We start from the raw sequence: 22,658 nt of genomic DNA, 5'->3' as shown, positions 1-22,658 counted from the left end.
TTGTCTTCTAACTAGATTCCCTTAGGAGACAGAAATCTTTACGTCCAACTGTCAATGCTAACCAGTCAAACATGGACACCCCCCTAGCCCTGATTGGCATGTTTCTTTGTGCTGGTATCTTCACCGTTTTGGCACTATATTTTTCCTTCTCTTACACTTTCTATGTTCTCATGTTTGTGACTCCTTTCTTTAAGAGGGTCTCAAAGAGTTATTGCAGACAGCCTTCTCAGGCCACTCATCTCTAATGGAGTTCAAGTTAATTTGCTTTAGGTAATTTTCTGTGTGAAAGATGCCATGTTGACAGGCCCTTGCTGCACTTCAACATTACGTGTTAATCACACTTGACTACTTGAGAGCTATTCATTGATTACATTCTTTAGATCTAAAGTTGAATGTTGTAGTTAAAACATTAAAGTTGAATTTTCTTTTTCTTTCTCTCTTTCTGTCTCTTTTGTTTCAGGAGTGAATGCCATGTTCGCGCAGCAGCCTCAAGACTTGGTGGTTGTGGCTGGTCAGCCGGTCACGCTCCCCTGCTCCATCCCTGGATACCACGGGGTTGTGCTCTGGATCAAAGATGGCCTCGCTTTGGGCGTCGGAAGAGAACTCATAGGTTAGAAAATAAAATCACCAACTTGGGTTTTGATTTTGATGCTGGTTTCCCCATGAAGTTTCCTAACTAGCTTAATCTTGGCAAGACTGAAAAGGACATCCTGCTAGATTTGCTTAACCATTTTCAGCAGACAGACTATACTGGTGGACTATCTAGTCATTTTCACTTGTAAGATCATGCTGTATGACTGACATAAACATCTTAACACACACACAAAAGAAAAGTTCATGCCATTGTTCTTTCTTAAAGGGGGGGTGAAATGCTATTTCATGCATACTGAGTTTTTTACACTGTTAAAGAGTTGGATTCCCATGCTAAACATGGAAAAAATTAAGTTGTACGTTTGAAGGAGTATTTTTGTTCCAAAAAAACCTCTTCCGGTTTGTCACAAGTTTCGGAAAGTTTTTTTTCGAGTATGGCTCTGTGTGACGTTAGATGGAGCGGAATTTCCTTATATGGGTCCTAAGTGCGCGCTCTTCTGCCGGAAGAGCGCGCTCCCGTATAGCAGAGCACTGAGAGGCTGAGCACAGCCTGATCAGAGCGAGAGCGTCGCGAAAAGTCACAAAAGAAGTGTGTTTTTGGTTGCCAGGGCAAGACAAACCTGCACAGATTACCAAAAGAGAAACAGCATTAAGGGACCATGGATGGATTTTATTTTTACAGAGCATCAACGGAGTTGTGCAAGTGTTTTTGTTTGTTCCCTGCATTTCGGATTGCACGTCGTTTATTTCTTAAGGATAATGCAGTCCCAACGGAAAAGGGTCACGATCGTGTGTTGGAACCACATGCGGTGAGTAAAACTGCTTCAAATATCTCTGTGTTGTTATATTAGCTATCAGCGCGTAAGCTCATCAAGTAAACAACATGCGATGTTGTCATCAAACTGCACTTTCCACATGTAACGTTACAGCTTAAAAAAAAAAAAAAACGACATGAAGTGGAACTTAGTCATTTTCCAAAACCGCTAAGCAAACATATACAGTTTCAGTACATACCACATAGAGAAGCCTTTGCTGATGCTGCTCTTGTTAAATTTCAGCCTCTGGATCTGTGTCACAGCTTCCACATGCTCTCAACTCAAAAGCTTATTCGCGCTCGTGATTCTTTAGCTCCGCCCACACGTCACGCCTCTAGGCGCTCGTGTTTTTCCGGGAAAAATCGGTACAGAATATCTTTATCTTATAAATATAATAAAAATAAAGACATTTTGGAGTTATGAAGGATGCAGTACTACTCTATACGTACTCAAGATTAACAGGATATTGAGTGAAAACGAGCATTTCACCCCCCCTTTAACCAACTTTACAAGAAACAATGTTGTAGTTGACCAACTTAACTAACTTAACAAGATAGACCACACTGGTAGATTGTTTCATCATTTTTGCTGATGGTCTAGCTAGTCAACTTCACTTGTAAAACCATGCTGGTTGACTTTCTTAACCGTCTTCACAGAAAAAGACCATGCTGTTCATCTAGCTTGTTAACCAACTTTACAAGAAAGAATATCCAAGTCGATAAACTTAACAAGAAGAAAAAAAAAAAAAAAAAAAAAAAACATGCTGGTCATCTAGCTTAAGGCTATAACTTTAAAAAAATGACTGCACTAGTAAACCAACGTAATTGGCATCACGAGAAAGCCCATGCTTCTCCGTCTCCACAAGAAACACAACCAACCATACCAGTGAAGCATCAACTGTTAGACAAGCACTAACTGCATAAACCAGCCAAGCAGGCATGGGCATTCATATTGGTCTAAGCTGGTCATTTCTCCAAAGAAATTGGCATAGGACTATTTGATTTAAAATGTTAACAATTTACTCTAAAGACTGTGTGAAAGGCAAACATGTCCACAGCTCCATCAAATTTGATTGAATTGTACACTTCAACTAGCAGCCGGTCTTCATCCGCCTCTCAAATAACCAAACTGGTCCTAAACAAGGCTTTAGCTAATTAAAGCTAAATTTGATACACAAGTTTAAGCTGGAGGGTGTGATTGCTTTTTAAAAACTTTCCAGTTGATGTCAGACGTAGAAGGACAAGAGCAGCTAAAATATAACCTCTTAAGTACTTTTAACGGTTAATAGCTTGTGAAGTGTGTAACTCATCCCCACTTGCAAAGTGCTGCTTGTTTGGCTAAATTGATTGCTTAATTCATGCTAATGACCATTGGATTCCCATTCTGTCCGCCTACAGACTTAGAACATCACAAACTTCATATTCAAATTCAGGTTGGTCGGAAACAGTTGGTCCCCCTTTAAGACTTTTACATTGGATTTCCTGGATTACAGCAATTGAAATCCTTGTGGAGTAAGAGCAGGTGTATGCATCATTTTGAAAAGTGTAGATTAACAATGGTTTCAATGCAAGAATGATTCCCATATAAGCAGAATAAAGGGTAAATCATAATTTTACTAAAATTTCCTATCACAGTTTCAGCTCTACTTTGCTTCCTGGGATATTTCCAGTGCAAAGCATGATGTAATGCCCAGCTGACCTCTTTAAAAACAGTTGCTGGGCTTAACTTTAAAATTAAATATGTATTCCACTGGAGATCACAGGTATATTACCTCTGACCTTCAGTGGCCACTGCTCTGTGCTATTTTGGCACTGATAGTGGCCTTTAATTAGACCCCAAAAGGCAACTGAGCCCTGATAAATCCTTTCTGCTCCCAAGTTTGTCATTATCAGGCTCCTGAGAGCTGGGCCCTGGCAGTGTAAACACTAGGAGAAGAGCTTTAGAAGTGGTCAAAGAGAAAGAGAGGGTGAATTGAAGCTGGGTTGGGGTTGGGAGGTGAGAAGAGGTTCTGCGCTTGCGGACCTCATGATTATGTGAAAAGAGACAGAAAGGGGAACTAACAGCACATCAGCTGCAGTTTAACAGTCTCTGCTGGGGGCTAAGGGCCAACCCAATCCAAGGTGCCAACCCCATATAGCTCTTCATGTAGATCAATGGCGGGCCAGCGCTCAGAGGGCCATGAAGAATTTCAATGAAGTTCTGCGCTCTCTCCATCTCTCATTTTTCATGCCTTTTCTTTTCTTTTTCTTTTTTTTTTTTTTTTTTGAGTTGCAGAGAGCCAGTGCTTAAGACAAAAGAGCACTTTAAAAGCAAGCTACGGGTACAAGGGCGGAGGTGCGCTGCTTTGACATGAATGACACTTTAGAGAATAAAACTCTGCACAGCTGCTCCTTTTACCAGTCTTGCCTGTGTCAACAAGTAATGCTGCATACAATAAAGAAGAGTGACACATCGACGACTACGTACTCTAAGCCAGCAGCTGCACACATAAAACAAACAAACAAAAAGAGCCAAGTACAACAGCTCATACAAACGCAACATTTCAATTTCAGCCTACTCAGCTATTCATGGAAGAGGCTTGTGTCATTCAGTGCGGTTTCAATTCGAGAGAACATTGATTAAAATGAGAAATCGCAAACAATATATTTAATAAATCAACAGACAAAAGAGGCTGATTCATATCAATCTTCACATTCTTTGAGGAGGTCCTTTTGCTGCTGGTTCTAATTAAAGACATCAGCTCAAGGCTGCCACAAACACACAAATACAAGTCATGAAAATGCATTGTGTGCATTACTGGTGTAAACGTGAATACGCAAACAGAACCACAGAGCGAGATGGCACAAGCGTGCTTGGACATAAAGAGCTGAGAAGCATGATTGATTTCGATTTTGACACATTGTTTTATTTACATTCTTAACACATCAGTAATCCAAATAGTAGCTTTCGGATTTGAGATGCTCAGATCAAAGCCAATATTTTTGTGGGACAACTAAAATGAAAAATCTACAGAAAGCTCCATAGTCGCAGAGCAATGTCAAATGTCCATTTTTTACATTTGTCCATTTGAAGTTGAAATCAATGCCAGGATGTTATATATATATATATATATATATATATATATATATATATATATATATATATATGTTATAGGGCTGGTAAGCGATGACAATTTTTAATCTAATTAATTACATGATGTGGTGATTAATAAATAAATTCAATCACACATCAAATTTGAAGATATTACTCCCAAGAGATATTTTAAAGTCATTGTTGTGTAAAGCATCAAGCAGGCATTACTAAAAATAGGTTCAGCAAGAAATATTTTGTTTGATAAAATGTATTACATATAGTGAGTAAATGATGACAGAATTGTTATTTTTGGTTGGGTGAACCATAACTTTAATATTTCATATGCCAATGGTTGAACGACCCAAATGGTTCACCAAATTTGTTCAAAATGAAAATTTTAACAGTTAACTGTTCTGCTTTGTTTGTATCTTCTGGTTGGCAAAATTGAGAAAAACAGACAACGTGTCTAAAATAAAACAATATTAACTTCTTAATTAACTGTAGTATAAGATGAGAATTCCATTTGCACTCTTGTGATATTGCACTTAGCCTACAGCTCATGTGATATTTATTGACTATGTGATGTAAATATGAGACACAATCTCAAACGGGCGCATCTTGAATTGTAGGGATATTCTCAAAGCTCCATCACGCAGTAAGTTTTTGCTTACTTGCTTACGCATTATTTTTCTCCATAATTAATTAATCTAATTAACACGTTAAATTACCAGCCCTAATATGTATTAGTATAACTGAAGTACCGTAGTTAAGTATCCCTGCTTTCTACAAAATGTATCCGAACCTTGGTACCCTGAATCTTAAGAATTAAACCAATTCAGAGATAAGAACAGTTGTGTATGTAACTATTTTCACACATTTCCTCTCAGTTACTTCCTCTGTTTGAGTTGTCAGGCAAATCCACTCATTAATCACTGTCTCATGTCTCTATTCATGGCCCTTTCCCCCTTCCATCGATCCGACATAAAGACTAATCCTTTCCTGTCCTGATGGATTCATTAACTCTAATGGGGCTATTTTATATTATTTGCTTTGCTTGATGTGGGTTGTCTTAGGGATTCATTTTGATCAATGACAGAATTATTCTTCTCTCTGACATCCTCTGCTCTGCATTTATTGTGTGAAGTATGCATGATTTATATAATGATATATTAATCTAAGACATGTCCAGAGGAGAGAAGAAACGTGCATCACTGGCACATTATTAGGCTGTATAAGGCAGTGCATTTATATAGAAGGGCCCGGCTCAGATAATGATACAGGTGGGTGGATGTAATCTCTAGATCACAGTTAATCGTTGTTTGTTATTTGACTAGTGTTGGCTTGCACAAAGACTAGCTAATATTGCTCCTTCATTTTATTACAGACCACTGCAGGAAGTAAAATCCCACTGATTTCAAACCCAAGCACTCAAAGTCTAATTTTATTATTATTATTATTATTATTATTATTTTTATTTTTTTATTTTTTTTGAGTGTGTGTGTGCATGTGTGTAACTTGTAACTTCCCTGCTGATAGAAGTGGTTCACTCAGCAAGTATTAGTATTAGTATATATCTATATGTGTCAAAGTAGTACATGAATTTAGCTGATTTAGCAAATTACTGTGAATTAAAAGACCTTGATAAATCAGTAATGTTTTAGAAGCCAATGCATATATTCTGCATCCATCTAGAAATAAGACCTAACCATTAAGTGGCAATAGATGCCACATCTAAAATAAACGTAATAGCGAACCAAGTCAATGACCATTGAAATGACTAGGTTTGTTTCCTTTGCTTTAAATTTCCAGCACCATAAACAGCACTTGATTTGGCTACGTTCACATTACAGACCTTGAATTTTATCCTGATAGTTGCAACAGATAATTGTATTGCTCAAAGCTTGCTCAGCTGGAAGACATAATGTTTTCATGAATGCTTCATGTGAGTTTCAACAGCAGATTTCTCATACTGCCACAAATAAGATAACTGCAGCCTACTTTAAGAAGACTGTAGATAGGATAACTCAGATATTTATATTTTTAAATAACACAAGTTCATATGGAAACTGATTACAGACTGTGAAATCACAGTTTGAGACCTTCTGAAACCCTCAAGTAGACATGTGAGATTATTTTGAGATCAGTTATAAAAAGTATGAGACGTACTGCAAGTGAAAATCACTCCATTTATTCTTTCTGACATCTAGAATAAACAAGTGAGATATTAAAGGGATGCTATGTGGTTTTGTGAGCTGCAGAACTAGGAACAAAAATTCTCAAACAGAAAAAAGTGAAGTCAAATATAGGTAAATAATTGGCCTATGTCAACATAAGCTATTCATTTTACATAACAGCATTTCTTCTTAATTAATTTGATATTGGCATATTCTTTGAAGACCTTCAAAACAACTTTCCAAAGTAGTCCACTAGATGATGTGGGCACAGTCTGTTTCGATGGCTTATTAAATGTTTGTTTTTGGGTGATCCTGCCTCTTTTCTGTCTCCTACTCACTTAGAGAAATTAAAAGCTGTATGTGGGCAGATAAAACACATTGCACCATAAATGTCTGCTGCTCTCTCCTCAATAGGGGAAATAAGAGACACTTCATGGTCTATTAAAAGTGAATGGGATCCAATGAGGCAACAGGCAATAATTGGCATTTTCTGGCACGGTGATTTCAACAGTCAGGCTCAAGGACTTAAAAGCCATTAGTCCAGTCCAGTCTATTTTTTCACTCCTTTCTACAGCAATATGTTAAAGCACATTGCTCTTTCAAGCCTCATTTCTGTAGATTACAATGATGGCTGCAGTAATAGCCCATGGTACAACTCAAAAATAGGTTGGACTTCGTACCATACAGTACTCGAAGAGATATAGGTAATATTAGAACACACTTTCAATTTGACAACAGGTGATACATCTCTAAACAAGTGTAGTCTGTTATATAAACCCAATAAACCACAAAAACACATGCTGTTTAAACCTTTCAGTTTGAAAAGCAGATATGCTTTTCAAAGCCAACAGCAATTTAAATAGAAAACAGTCTAGTCCGCGTTGAGCACCCGAGAGCACGAGAGTGCATGCCCATTATGTCACAGAGAATTCTCTGGAGCGAACATGAATCATATCGATGGATGCTGTAAAAATCTATATTCTGCCACAGGTCATTCACTGGCAAAGATTCAAATGGCTGCTCCGCGGAGACTGGAAGTGTTATCACTTTTGAAGGTGTAAATTTAGCCACATAAAAAGCAAAATTGAAATAAATCTAGGAATAAACGTGCAGCGCTTGGTGCAGTAGGGAAATCTGCTGAGATCAGCTTCGGAATGCCATTAAGTCTGTATCACCCATCAACCATCAATTACCATCTTGACTTGGAAAGAGAAACTGCACTAACAGCAATGACAGCACTTTTTAGGGGTCTCACAGTAAATAGCAAATCTCTCATAATTAGGAGCGTTTGCCTCCTGAGATCAGTTAAAGACATTCATACGGAGGTTGTATAATGTTCCATAAAGTACGCCACAATCACACGTCTCCTCCCCTGCTTTACATTTTCTATAGTGGCAAACCAAGCTTCTGCATTCGCTTCATATGCTAATTCCCAGCTAATAGTCTGCTGATGTGTTTTAAAGGCCCTCAGATTTGCTTGCTATTGTAAAATAGTCATTTTCCCCTGAAATACATCCCGCTGAGTCTATTATTAAACTGCAAATCACCATTCCTCTGCATCGATGGAACACATCTCAGTCTTCTTGGCTCTGTGTGCTGCTTACTAAGGGCTACACCTAGGGCAGCACACCTGAGGACCAGCTGAACATATTATAGCAAAACCAGCAGACTGCCTCACCTCAATCAACAAACCGTCTCACCTCAATCATCAGGACGTCTCTCTCCAACCATTAGAAAGCCTCACACATCTGCTTATCTTTCATTTATTTTAACACGGTCATAGATGTGTTCTTGAACTGATTCTTTTCTCACATTGTCTTTTTTATTATTATTATTATTATTATTATTATTATTGTCCTGAGAGGAGAAGAAAAAAACCTTTGGGCTGGACTTATATATGGAGGACATAAGAAGTGGGTCAAAATAAATGGTTATTTTCATTGTTTTTCACTCATCAATGAAAGCGAATTATATTTATTTTTAATTATCCCTTCTAGAGATCTCATATACAAATAATACACAATAAATTTAACTGATGTCCTTTGATATCGCAGCTGTTGCTAACAAACAGCCAGCGTTGCATCAGCAACCAACACTAACTCCCCATTCAAGGCTTACTTTACACTGTTATGAAGTAACTAAAAAGCAACTTTTATTCAGGTGCCAAGTTAATACTGCTCTGAAACCAACAAAATAGAATTTCCCTGGATTTTATCTACCCAGAAGCATAAAAAAAAAGCCTTTTTCAAAGCAGTTACTGAAGGTCTCAGGGCATTAACCAGTTAACTTCCCTTATTTCCAGGTTACCCTCGCTATGCTGTGGTCGGGGATCACGGATCTGGCGAACACCACCTTCGGATCCAGAGGGTGGAGCTGACGGATGATGCCGTGTTCGAGTGCCAGGCCATCCAGGCGGCCATGAGGTCCCGTCCTGCTCGACTCACTGTGCTAGGTTAGTCTCAACTGCAGGTCGTATACGTGAAGACCGACAAAAAAATCCTGCCGTTAGTATTCGGATAGATATGCCTTTCAGCTAAAGCTTATTTGCATTCTCAGAGTCCAATTTTCTTTTTTTATATATATTTAATTTCTAATAATCTTCCACCCACAAATTAAATCAGAATAAAGACTGATCACAGTGGCCTAAACTATGATATCAGCGAGGAATAATGTACAGTATTAAAAATAGATTTTTCACTGACCCAACTCCCCTGCAGTGCCATAAGTTCTCAGTTTTAATTTCCTGCTGCAAATCCCACTGTCTTCATTATTAAACCAAGGAGGTCATTGAATCTTAATTAAGTTTTATTGGGTTATTATTCAGTGTTGCTCTTTCTGCAATATTGGGCAGCAACAGCGTTATCTGTGCCGAGGTTGTAATCAACCACCTGGTAGGTTTATCTGCTCTGAAGAAAGACCACCCACACCCTGCACATTTTAGCTCTTACTTGCACCAGTGGGCACATCTGGGGTCAGAATTGGGGTGGTGTTATGGAAGTGGTGGGGTGAGAGACGAAGCACATGTGCTCACAGACTGGAATGTGATTTGCTTTATTGATCGCCACTAATGAAAAGTGAAAATAATGACCTGCATGGGAGGATGTAGTGAGGGAAATTAGAGAAAGAAAGAAGATAAATTACCTGGTATGAGGTTGCTCTCCCTTACAAATGACTTATTTGCTAATTACAAGAACCGAAACAGTCACCTAAATCCATGGGAGGAGAACACGCATTGGACATGTCAACCCCGCGCCCATTTTAATAAAACATAAAAACGTGGAAAAAGGGTTTCAGGGGCTAGTGTGAAAAAAATTATAAGAGAAAAGATAGTTTATGCTTGACATGACATTATATTCTTATCCAAAATAAAAAGATGTGAACATTTAGTGCCAAACACTCTCATGCAGTGTATTCTCCAGGAAAATCCCTAATATGGGCAAAGGCATCCAGCTATCTCTGTAGCTAAGCTGAATACAATACGTAAAGACAATACTTGCACAATTATGATAATTATTATTTATGATATATATATTATTTGTGTGTGTTTTTCAAGTCATCTACATGTAATAAATACAGTATCTGAATAATGCAGTGCTAACATAGCATTAGACAGTGGACTATATATTATTATACTGTGTATCTTATTTTGTAAAAAAAAAAAAAAAAAAAAAAACAAGTCTAGTATATAAACAAACCATAAAACTGCCATTTGGAAAATCATTTCACATGTAATTAATAATACAAGTTATTGATAATTGTCCAGAAATGTATTTGATACCTTAGCAAATCAAAAGTAAGATATAAGAAAAAAAGAAAAGAAAAAAAGGTCATCCTTATTTCTGAAATGGTGTTTATGCCCCTGCATAAATCCCAGTACTACCAGTATCCGAAGCAACTTATGACCAGAATTTCCAAAAATGGTGAAATGTTTGGTGGAAATAAATGGAATGCGATGATGCATGGGCTGTTTTGTTTATCATGATTCTCTCCTGCTGTGGTCTGTATTAATTGGGCCTTAATTACAACTGCTTTAGAACTGGCCCAATGGGTGCTGATAGTGCTAATTATCACTACAAACTCAAAACCAAGAACCTCCATCTCTGTAGCGCTTAATTTCCTGTCAAGTTTGATCACCAAGGGCTAGTGGCTTTGTGATGGGGGGCTATTAATCGGTTAATTCAATGGGGCTATACAAGGATCACTTCATGGTATATCATATTTTCAGATCCATTGGCAGATCCTTTTGATAGACCCAAATATTAAAAGCATCTGAAATTATAAGAAAATATTCATTAATATTTGAAGTATGCCTGTTTTTGGAGCAAAACAAACCAACTAAGAAACCAAGAACTTGATAAACTAAGGAGCATGCATTTGTGGCAACCACAGGGACAAAGGGCACAATAGATGTTATAGAATTTAGTTTAGACTACGCCACCCTGGGAATTTCACCCAGGGAATAATATACCCGCACACAGGTTCCCCACTAAAGACAGAACAACATGGAGACACAGGTATTTATACAAAATTACCAAAAGTTTATTATAATAAAAACCATGCACAGACAAATGACAAACCACAAACGCAATGTTCACAAAAAGGAAGCTGCGGCCTCACGAGAGATGTGTACGTTCCCCTCACACTGCACACTCACTCTCACAGCACAAAGAGCCCCAGTGAAATAATCGGTCACAGCACACGTTGTAGACACCACCACCAAAGATAGGAGGGAAACGATCAATTTCCTAAGCCAAAAAGGCCGCAGCTCCTAAAAAAAAAACAAACACACACTCCACACCACACACACACACACAGAAAAGAAAAAGATTAATACAAAAAAAAAGGTTATACAAGCTAACAGGTGGATGACAAATACTCATCCACCTAAAGGTCTTGACGTTCAACCTTAATGGGCCCAATCCAATCCAAAAAAAGCCATTAAACAAATCTTGAAAAATAAACTTAAAAATCAACAGTTATTACGTTGTATACATAAATCAACACTTCAAATGAATAAACAATATATGAAATAAATAAATTCACAGATATTATACCAAAAGTGACAATTTAGACATGAAAAATTACACAAAATAAAAAAAACCCCAAAGAAAGAAAACCACGAATTGCTTGAGGTTTCAACAAAGAAATATAATTTGAGATCTTATTATATGGGCAAAATATGCACTTAGAAAGTGTGTGTAGGCAAAGATGTACAGCAGTATGTATCAACACATTGTATTACAGCAGTATCAGATTGTCTATAAACAAAACAGCGGTGACACTGCACGAACTGTAGTTCTCCGTAGCTGCGAGGCCAGGCACCCAAAAGGATATTCCCTCAATAGTTTGATATAGTCGTCATTCTCCCACCAAATCACGAACTGAAGTCCACAGATGCCCGCACAACAGTCATCCGAATGAAGCCAATTGTAATGAAACGCAAATGGGAAATTGTTGTCCGTCCGAAATGGTCAGAGCAGCGCGCAGCAAACAGGTGAGGTTTCACCGAGAACACGCTGAGAATGGTCACAGCAGCGTGCAGCATAAAGCAAACAGGCGAGCCTTCACAAAAGACGCGCAAGGAGCCTATATGCCAGCGCAAATTAATGACGTCACGTAAACTGCGTGTGGGCTTTCAGCTCATTATGCCACAATCTACCCCACCCTTTTGCAACGTCGCCCCGACGTTGGACTCAACTCCAGGGTCTAAAGACGGAAACTGAACTAGAAATGGCTGCTGATCGAATAGCAGACCCAGAACCTCCTAATGCCCTAGGAAGGTGATGAGGATTAGAGTGCTGTCCTGCAGTTGTTCGTCTTGGCCTCACCTGACCATTATCTGGCTCAGGGGGGTGTATGACCCCTGGCAAGATGGAAACCAAACTACCACCCCCCACTTCTACCGGATCAGGATCAGGCTCGCTTGGGGCCACTAATGGCATTGTATCAGTAGTGGATGACTCAACCAACGCATTACCTTCTAAGGCTGGCACACCTGCTTCTTGATGCTCCCTTGGTACCACATGCCAGCAATCCACCTCGTCTACCTCCTCATACACCGTCTCTAACAGGGTTGAAGACACCTCACTAGGACTCGACTCTTGAGTTACTACCTGACTCCGTCCTTTTAACAGGGAACGATGGACATGTTTAACCCGATCGGGTTCTTCCCGTGATGCAATAGAGTACACGGCACCGTTATCCTCTGGTGCTTTCACCACATAATAGACCACAGGACTCCACACATCTTGGATTTTATGGCGTCCTCGTCTACCACACTCCTTCAAATACACCATCTGACCAACCGTCAATGGGACATCCCGAACATGCTGGTCATGGTTCACTTTTCGATGATCTGCCGCAAGCTTTAACCGTGCACTGGCCCCTTCAAAAGCAGCCTGTAACCTTGCTTGATGTTCTACAATCCACTCATGCACATCTCCAGGAACGACGTCCTGGACCCCTCCAAGCAGGAAATCCACCGGAAGCCGTGGCTCCTGCCCAAACATAAGAAAATATGGGGACGCACCGGTGGTTTGGTGGGGGGTGGTATTGTAGTAATAGACCACTTGCGGGAGACAAGACGCCCAATCCCTCTTCCTTGAAGGAGGAAGGGTGCGCAACAGATTATGCAAGGTGCGATTAAATCGCTCGCATTGGCCATTACCTGCCGGATGGTAAGGCGTTGTGCGCGACTTCTTGATGTTGTACAATCTACATAACTGCTGAACCAGGATGGACTCAAAGTTACGGCCCTGGTCAGAATGGATTCGACCAGGGACTCCCAACCTATAAAACCATTCCCCTACTAACACCCTAGCAACGGTTTCAGCACACTGGTCTCGAGTTGGGACAGCCAATGTATACTTCGTAAACACATCTGTCATCACCAAAACGTTCTCTATCCCTGTCCGAGATGCCTCCAAGACAGTGAAATCAATTGCTAGAATCTCATTGGGCCGAGATGCCAACAGATGGCCCATATGACTACGAGCAGCTGGTTGTGTATCTTTAGCAACCTGGCACCGCTCACAATCTCGACACCACTGGGCCACTTCTGCTGCCATACTTGGCCAATAGCAGCGCTGCCTCACCAGTTCGAGAGTGCGCTCTATCCCTTGATGTCCATGCTCCTGATGCAACAGGGTCAACACTTCACTGCGCAGGGAAGAAGGGAGAAGAATTTGAAGAATTTCTTCTCCTCCATCAGAACGAAAAACACGGCGGTACACTACACCTTCTCGATCTACCAACCTATTCCACTGACGGAGTAAGACCCGTGCTGACTTAGAGAGCCCTCGGCGCTCCTCCCCATTAGGAAAGATCTTACAATCCCAAAACTCTAATACCTCACCAAGGACTCTGTCAGCATGCTGCTGGACTCTAATTTCCTTGGCAGAGTAACTCGGTAGAGCGGACATCGCTGCCTGAAGAACGTGGGGACCTATTTCTCCCTGCCTCACAGAACACAGCATCTCCTCTGGTACACTAGTCCCAGGAAGTGCATGATCCAACCCATGACAGCCAGGTGGACCCTGTCTCGATAGAGCATCAGCATTACGATTACTTCGGCCGGACCTATACTTTATCTCAAAGTCAAATGAGGCAAGCTGTGCGGCCCACCGCTGCTCTGTAGCACCAAGCTTTGCAGAATTCAGGTGACTCAGGGGGTTGTTGTCAGTGTAAACTACACATTTCTGTCCCAACAAATATTCCCTGAATTTCTCTGTCATGGCCCACTTGAGCGCAACAAACTCCAGCTTCATGGAGCTATAATTTGACATGTTGCGCTCAGTGGGCCGTAGACTACGACTCGCATAAGCGATGGGTCGTACCTTGCCCCCCTGCTCCTGAGAGAGCACCGCACCCAGTCCTCTATGGCTGGCGTCTACTTCTAGAACAAAAGGTCGCGAGAAATCAGCATAGGCCAGGACCGGAGATGTCGTAAGCCTACCTCTCAAACCATCAAAACTTTCTTGGCACTGCTCGGACCATGCCATGCCAAAGCGTTCGACCGTATGCTTCCTGGATTTAGACCCTGCAAATTCTGCCACTAACCGATGTAGAGGGGCAGCCAATTGAGCAAAGCCCTCCACAAAGCGGCGATAATAACTCGCGAAACCCAGGAACGAACGCAAGTCCTTGACTGTCTCTGGTCTTCGCCACTGGGCCACTGCCTCAACTTTACTGGGGTCGGTGGACACTCCTTCAGCCGAAATGACATGTCCCAGATATTTCACCTCCTTCTGGAAAAAGGAACACTTCCCTAACCTAGCCTTTAACCCTTCAACCTCCAGACGATGCAAAACCACCTCTAGACGCATCAGATGTTGTGCTACTGATGACGAGAACACTACAATGTCATCGAGATATAATAATAACGACTGGCACTGCTGGTCTCCAAACAAGCGTTGCATTAGTCGCTGGAAGGTACTGGGGGCATTGCAGAGCCCAAACGGCATACGATTGTACTCAAATAGGCCAAATGGGGTACAAAAGGCGGTCTTCGGCCGATCCCCCTCAGCTACCGGGACTTGGTTATATCCATTAGCCAAGTCCATGGTTGAGAACCAGCAGGCCCCTGACAAGGCATCTAAAGATTCCTCTATGCGAGGCAGGGGAAATGCATCTTTTCGGGTTTTGGCATTTAATTGACGGTAATCTACGCACATGCGTAGGGTACCGTCCTTTTTCTTTACCAGGACTATCGGTGAAGCGTAGGGGCTACAGCTCTCTCTAATCACCCGCGCCTCAAGCAGTTGATTAATATGTGCTTTAACCACCTCATACTCAGAGGGCGGAATTCGGCGATAACGCTGCCGAACTGGAACATCGTCCACGAGGGGAATATCATGAGCCAACAAACCAGTGCATCCCAAATCCCCCTCATGGGCTGAGAATACCGACTGGTATCTATGAAGCAACGCCCTCACTTGACTTACCTCCTTCTCCGATAATCCTGGCAATTCTAGAACATTAATCTGTTCCTCCATAGTGAGAACCACCTGGGGACCCGGAGTCTGGACAGTGGCGGCAACAGATCGAATCTCTGCCACATCTGGGGGCAAGCTGACCACAAGCACCTGATCCAACGTTCCTAAAGGACTACGGGGATAAAGCATGACATCAGAAATCCCAACGTTCACAATGGGCACATATGCAGTACCCCGGACTACTTGAATTAACGCAGGAGACGCCAATAATCCCGCAGGTAACCCCTGCTCGAGTGGCTCAAAGAGCACAGGAGAATCAGAATAGTGCTCAGAGCATGTAGCAGCGACAAATTTCACTGTGCCACCGGGTATACAGCAAGCCCGGTGGCCACGAACTCGGACCCTACCAGCACGACCCTCTACAGGTTCAGTATTAACGTGACAGCAATACTGAAGTGCATGAACCATAATGCTCGGGGCCTGTTTAACAAAAGGCACACTAAACAATGCAGGGCCATGTTGACCAAAGAGCTCCTGGTAACATCGGCGCAAGACATTCATCCCCAATACACCGGGAACTTTGTCACCCATGCCACCAGGAGGATCTCTGACCACCAGAACCCCACACTTAGGCACCAAGCACCCACACAGCTCAATGTCTAACTCTACATAACCAATATATGGAATCTCAAGCCCATTTGCTGCACGCAGCTGCAACCAATGACACATCTTAAGCGCTTCTTGCTCTCCTGGTGCAATATCTCTACGGAAACAGCTCTCTGTAATAGTGGACACCATTGAACCAGTGTCCACCAAACAGGGAACTGAAACCCCACCAAAGACGGCAACAAGATGGGGACAGGACGAAATTAGTAGAGGCATGTTTTCAACGTGATTTAAAACCGAGCCCATTGACACCCCAACCGGACTGTGGCTCTGCAGCCCGGTGGGAACTAGTTTTCCGACTGTTGTGCTGGGCGGGGCTGTCTTCCTCCAGATACGGGTACTACCGCGGAAGGAGGCCAAGGGCGCGGAGAAACCCGGTCACCATCGCATTCTCTAGCGAAGTGACCAGCACGTTGACATCGTCTACATATTACAGGTCCCCTGCGAGGGGAGGGCTTTTGCAAGGAAGAACCCTGTAACTGGGCAAGCCCTTGAGTAAGCTGGCCCAACTGCTCCTGTTGAAGTTTTAACATCTCTTTTAACTCATCAAATTCCGATCTGGCCACCAAGCCTCCACCCTCTAACCCAGAACGCCCCTGCATTCCATATTGGACACCATACGCTAACGGGAGGGACTGGCTCCGAGCTCTCGCACCTCCCAACATCCCTTCCCTTTCCCACCTTATCGCTTCACTACGCACATGTAAAAAATTACAGGACGGCTCACGACGAACCAATTGTTTAAGCTCACGGCGCAATGCTGGATCTAAAACAAATTCAACAAACTGGTCACGTAGCAAAACCCCTGCATTTGGCATCGCAGCCGGTGACTGTTGCTTCACCTTCTCCTGAAGGCTCATTAAGGCGAGGGAGAACTCCAACAAGGTCTCCCCCTCCTGTTGCCTACGGGAGAAGAAAGCTTCTTGTAGTGCTACATACGACAAGGAACAACCATACAGGTCACGAAGTGCCACAATAATTTTATCAGGGTCTCCCTTTTCTACATCAGGACGATGCCTAATTTCCTCTCGAGCTTCCCCCTCTAAATGATCAAAAAGGAAAAAAGCTTTATCGGCCGTGGACAGACAACGGACCCGCATACAGGCCTGTGCTTCCTCAACCCACTCATTAATACCCACTCCTGATTTACCACTAAACTTTGGGCACTTACGGTCCCTGGGGACAAAAACAAACCTATCAACAGCTTCAGTGCCAGCACCGGCCTCTAAAGGCCTAGATGTTGCTGCGTTACTACCCTGCGCATCACTAATGGCACTTACTGAAGGTTGCTGTCCCTGTAGCCTTTCGTTCTCACTCCTCAATTGGGCCACCAGGTCCCGCAGCTCCTGCAACTCAACATCCATATCTAATAATTTTAATTGAGAAAAGAATTATGAATTAAATACATAAACCTAGACGTAGGGATGTTAGAGAGAAACAGTTTATGACACCGCTGTTTTGTCAAAATGCATACAATCACAAGAAAACAAAATAAATACCCAGGTCTCCAAAATCCTGTCAAAATAATAAGCAGACCCTGCCGACTACGCCAAATATGTGGCAACCACAGGGACAAAGGGCACAATAGATGTTATAGAATTTAGTTTAGACTACGCCACCCTGGGAATTTCACCCAGGGAATAATATACCCGCACACAGGTTCCCCACTAAAGACAGAACAACATGGAGACACAGGTATTTATACAAAATTACCAAAAGTTTATTATAATAAAAACCATGCACAGACAAATGACAAACCACAAACGCAATGTTCACAAAAAGGAAGCTGCGGCCTCACGAGAGATGTGTACGTTCCCCTCACACTGCACACTCACTCTCACAGCACAAAGAGCCCCAGTGAAATAATCGGTCACAGCACACGTTGTAGACACCACCACCAAAGATAGGAGGGAAACGATCAATTTCCTAAGCCAAAAAGGCCGCAGCTCCTAAAAAAAAAACAAACACACACTCCACACCACACACACACACACAGAAAAGAAAAAGATTAATACAAAAAAAAAGGTTATACAAGCTAACAGGTGGATGACAAATACTCATCCACCTAAAGGTCTTGACGTTCAACCTTAATGGGCCCAATCCAATCCAAAAAAAGCCATTAAACAAATCTTGAAAAATAAACTTAAAAATCAACAGTTATTACGTTGTATACATAAATCAACACTTCAAATGAATAAACAATATATGAAATAAATAAATTCACAGATATTATACCAAAAGTGACAATTTAGACATGAAAAATTACACAAAATAAAAAAAACCCCAAAGAAAGAAAACCACGAATTGCTTGAGGTTTCAACAAAGAAATATAATTCGAGATCTTATTATATGGGCAAAATATGCACTTAGAAAGTGTGTGTAGGCAAAGATGTACAGCAGTATGTATCAACACATTGTATTACAGCAGTATCAGATTGTCTATAAACAAAACAGCGGTGACACTGCACGAACTGTAGCAGTGGCGGTTCTACATTGAAATACACCCTGGGCGAGACCCCTTTCGAGCGCCTCCCCCCCCCCCAAACACACACAAAAACAAAATAGCAAACAAAGTTCTGCACAAACAGCAATATTTTATTATAACAACTGTTTTCATATGATGTGAGATCATTGCATGCATGTTTCCAATTTGCCATTCCTGCACTTGTTAAATTGATGTTCCTCTTGGAAAACAATTTGCAGCAGAAGCAAAAGAGGCTGTTGTTCTTAATTGAATAAATCAGCCAACTTCTTGCCATCTTTTCACCACTTACTAATGTCTTCTTAAAATATTAGTGGTGGCAACTTCTCCCATTACTCTCATTCCTACGGAAAACAAAGCCAGGTGGCACTTTACTTGGTCCTCTGTGAACCAGCTCAGTCCGAATCCTGTCAGTCAGATGTGAGGGCCGGTGGGGCTCAGTGGGGGTTCAGCTCCAGGCATTTCTATCAGACAGCATATTGGCATATTACTCAAAACACATAGCAGTGAAAAAACACAGTCCTACTCATAAATTATCAGAAATATTAAAATTACATTAAATTGCAGTTGTCTTGTAGCCCACACACACACACATACACACATACACACACACACAATATGCACACCTGAAAGCTCATGCTGGGTAGAAGTAGAGGCAAAGAGGTCTTCATCCTCAATATCAGATATTTGTGGAGACATATGTGTAGCGGAGGAGGTGGTTGGCTCATCCTGACCAGTGGCAGAGGATGCTCCAAAATATTTTAGAAGTGCCCCTGAAATTGCAATTTAACTGCATTTGAAATCAAAAGACCATAGGATAATGTTTTATAAAGCTAAAACAGCCTAGGGTCAAATTGACTCAAAACATAATAGAAGGGTTACCTAAACATGCTCTTACACACTAAATGTCTGTCATTAAACGCTATATCCTCCTAGACCCGGAAAATAAATACATTTATTTATTTCATTTTTCCCCCATGTCATCAAATTTTTTAGAGCATAGAAACAAATAGTAAAAAAATACATTGAAAAATTATATTTTATTCACGTTATGCTATGGTCACTGGGACTCAGTTGTTGTAAAAAATAAAATGACTTTAAATTATATGTATAGGCAAAAACAAAAACTTTTTGGGTTTCAGGATATTTTTCAACCAAAATTTGTATATCAATCTAACTTTCATGGAGGTGCCATTAGGTCACTGCCTCAAATTATACGCATGACACACTTTTAGTTATGACTTGTAAAACTATACTCAGGAAACAATACTTAGCATACTGTGTAGCAAATAAAATGCCGTTGGTTATTTACAGGGCCTAATGTTAAACCAACTGATGGAAATGATAACTGAACTTTTAACAGTTTTATTGCAAAGCACAATATTATAAATTAGATCTCGTGATTGAGTTGAAACCAAATTATTGTTGTATAAGCATAGCAAGCATCATAGCAAAAATGTTAACAAAGAGTTATACCCACCACCAATTAACATTAGCCCTTCATTCATGAAATGGATACTGTAATCATACAGAGACAATAGTTGCATACCTTTATCTTTTGCTCGTTTCTCCTCTTCTTCTTTTCTTTTTTTTCGAAATTGGGCACCTGGCTTTGACCTTTTCTTCTCCATCTCTGTTTATTTGGCACTCGACAATCAACAGATTTCCCATCCCCCCAACTGTCACTCAGGACCAGAAGTCAAGACTAAACCAATTCACCCTGATGACCGCATAATCGTTTTGTATTACCTAGTTTCATTTGCAGGAACTATAGGCCTGTATTATAACATTATGAATGAAATGTGCGTTATTTGGAAGAAAGTCGAGGTGTGTGACTGACTTTAGTCTATTATTAATTATATTACTAGTGTGGATCCCCCGTCCCCGTCCACCCCCGCCCTGTCCGTTCCATTTGAGAGAGACCCAGAGGTGAAACGTCGCACGCGCCTCTCGCCCCACTCCCTTACACTTCTCTCACAACACAAAGCTTCAGTGGATATTTTCAGCAAGCAGGGGCGCCGGCAGCTGCAGGGAGCGCCAATTTGCCAATTCCACACACAGTGAAATGATATAAATGACGAAAAACCGCTTCGAGACACAGAGGATTTTTTGTTTATCTGCTCGTGCTGCCGCCCCCAATGTGTCACGAAAAAATGACGCCCCGGGCGGCTGCCCGGTTCGCCCGTGCCTAAAACCGCTACTGAACTGTAGTTCTCCGTAGCTGCGAGGCCAGGCACCCAAAAGGATATTCCCTCAATAGTTTGATATAGTCGTCATTCTCCCACCAAATCACGAACTGAAGTCCACAGATGCCCGCACAACAGTCATCCGAATGAAGCCAATTGTAATGAAACGCAAATGGGAAATTGTTGTCCGTCCGAAATGGTCAGAGCAGCGCGCAGCAAACAGGTGAGGTTTCACCGAGAACACGCTGAGAATGGTCACAGCAGCGTGCAGCATAAAGCAAACAGGCGAGCCTTCACAAAAGACGCGCAAGGAGCCTATATGCCAGCGCAAATTAATGACGTCACGTAAACTGCGTGTGGGCTTTCAGCTCATTATGCCACACATTCATAACACAGCACACGACAGTGGTTTTCCACATCAAGCTTTTGGAAATAATGGGTGGTCAGATCTTCTAACCTGTGCTTGTAATATACAGTATATGAGATATGTAGCAGAGTGATCTCTGGGTTGTCTTTCCCTATGTCAAGAAGCCTGGTCTGAGCCGTAGTGATGACAGGAATGGGAGTGTGACTCCCTGTCTCCCCAGGATTTCTTACCTGACAGCTGAAGTGGTCCCTCAGCTCCACACTTCATGACTGATCCTTCCCTCACATACGGACTGAAGGCTGAGGTTAGGGCAGGTGTCCCCTCCACAGAGTGCACAGCACAGTCTGGAGTGGCCAGTCCCGCTAAAAGCTTTGATATCTGATCAAGCATTTGATAGTGGGGAAAACATAATCCTAATTCTCTGAATTGTCCTGAATTCAAAATTTCTGAATGGTTGCTTTATTGAAAATCTTGGGGAAAGCTCTTGGAGAAGAAAAAATACTATTACTACTACTACTACTACTACTAATAATAATAATACTAATAATAATACTAATAATAATTTCCACCTTCAAAGAAAAACCTGCATCATGTCCACTGTTAGATAAAATGTTAAATTCAGAATTTTGTAATCTACCTTTGCAGAACTCATGTGGGGTTTGGGATTGTGTTTGGTCACCTATTCTGACGTATTTTTGAAGAAAAAGGCCAGGATTTTTTTTTTTTTTTTTTTTTTTGCAGTTGCCCTGTGGGCTAATTATATACCCCTCTAGAAGATAGCCATCCTTGTCTTCCATGTGTCCCCTCAACATTAATCTCAGCCTGGGTGAAAATGGACTGCAGAGTAATGGAGGGAGAGAGCATGAATCTGGCCTTATGAAACTAGCAAAAGGTTACTTACTCCCACCATACTTCTGAACCTTTTGGATGCATTTATTTCTCACCTTGGGGCTCAGAACCTCTAGCAGTGAGTGTATGTTTTTTTTTTTTTTTGTAAAGCCATTATCAATTTCTACGCTCTTATGCATTTGTACTTATAGCAATTTTTCTCCCCAACTCTCCATCCCCACCCTTAAATTCAGTTTGGCTCTTTCTAATTGTCTTGTTAATGGTTCTCATTTCTCGTTCCCTACAATAATAAAAAAAAAAAAGTAAATATTCAAAGAAATAGCAAAATATTCAGATGATCTTATAGACTGTAATCTTATAAATGCTGAAATTATTATAATTAAATCCTTGGATGTTGCAAGAGCTAAATCCACTCCACTCATTAATCATTCCCTTTTGCACAAATGAATAATTATGATTTTATAACTAATGGAAGAGCAAGTGTCCTTGCGGGAAAAATAAATAGGTGAAGAACTTGGAATCT

General features: G+C 41.3%; 1 protein-coding gene across 4 annotated transcripts in view; it reads left to right on the top strand.

The window, feature by feature from the left end:
* LOC127934255 (kin of IRRE-like protein 3) overlaps positions 1-22,658 on the top strand; it is a 201,237-nt gene that overhangs the window by 117,863 nt on the left and 60,716 nt on the right. For all 4 annotated transcript variants that reach the window (XM_052531522.1, XM_052531520.1, XM_052531521.1 and 1 more), the window contains exons 2-3: positions 461-610; positions 8,955-9,104. In XM_052531522.1, the coding sequence (XP_052387482.1) occupies positions 461-610; positions 8,955-9,104 (300 nt within the window). The remainder of the gene's footprint in view (positions 1-460; positions 611-8,954; positions 9,105-22,658) is intronic.

Source organism: Carassius gibelio, chromosome A18, assembly GCF_023724105.1.
Source record: "Carassius gibelio isolate Cgi1373 ecotype wild population from Czech Republic chromosome A18, carGib1.2-hapl.c, whole genome shotgun sequence".
In the NCBI taxonomy this organism is placed as follows: domain Eukaryota; kingdom Metazoa; phylum Chordata; class Actinopteri; order Cypriniformes; family Cyprinidae; genus Carassius; species Carassius gibelio.
The sequence above is the reverse complement of the archived record's forward strand: the minus strand, read 5'-3'. Positions and strand labels throughout refer to the sequence as shown.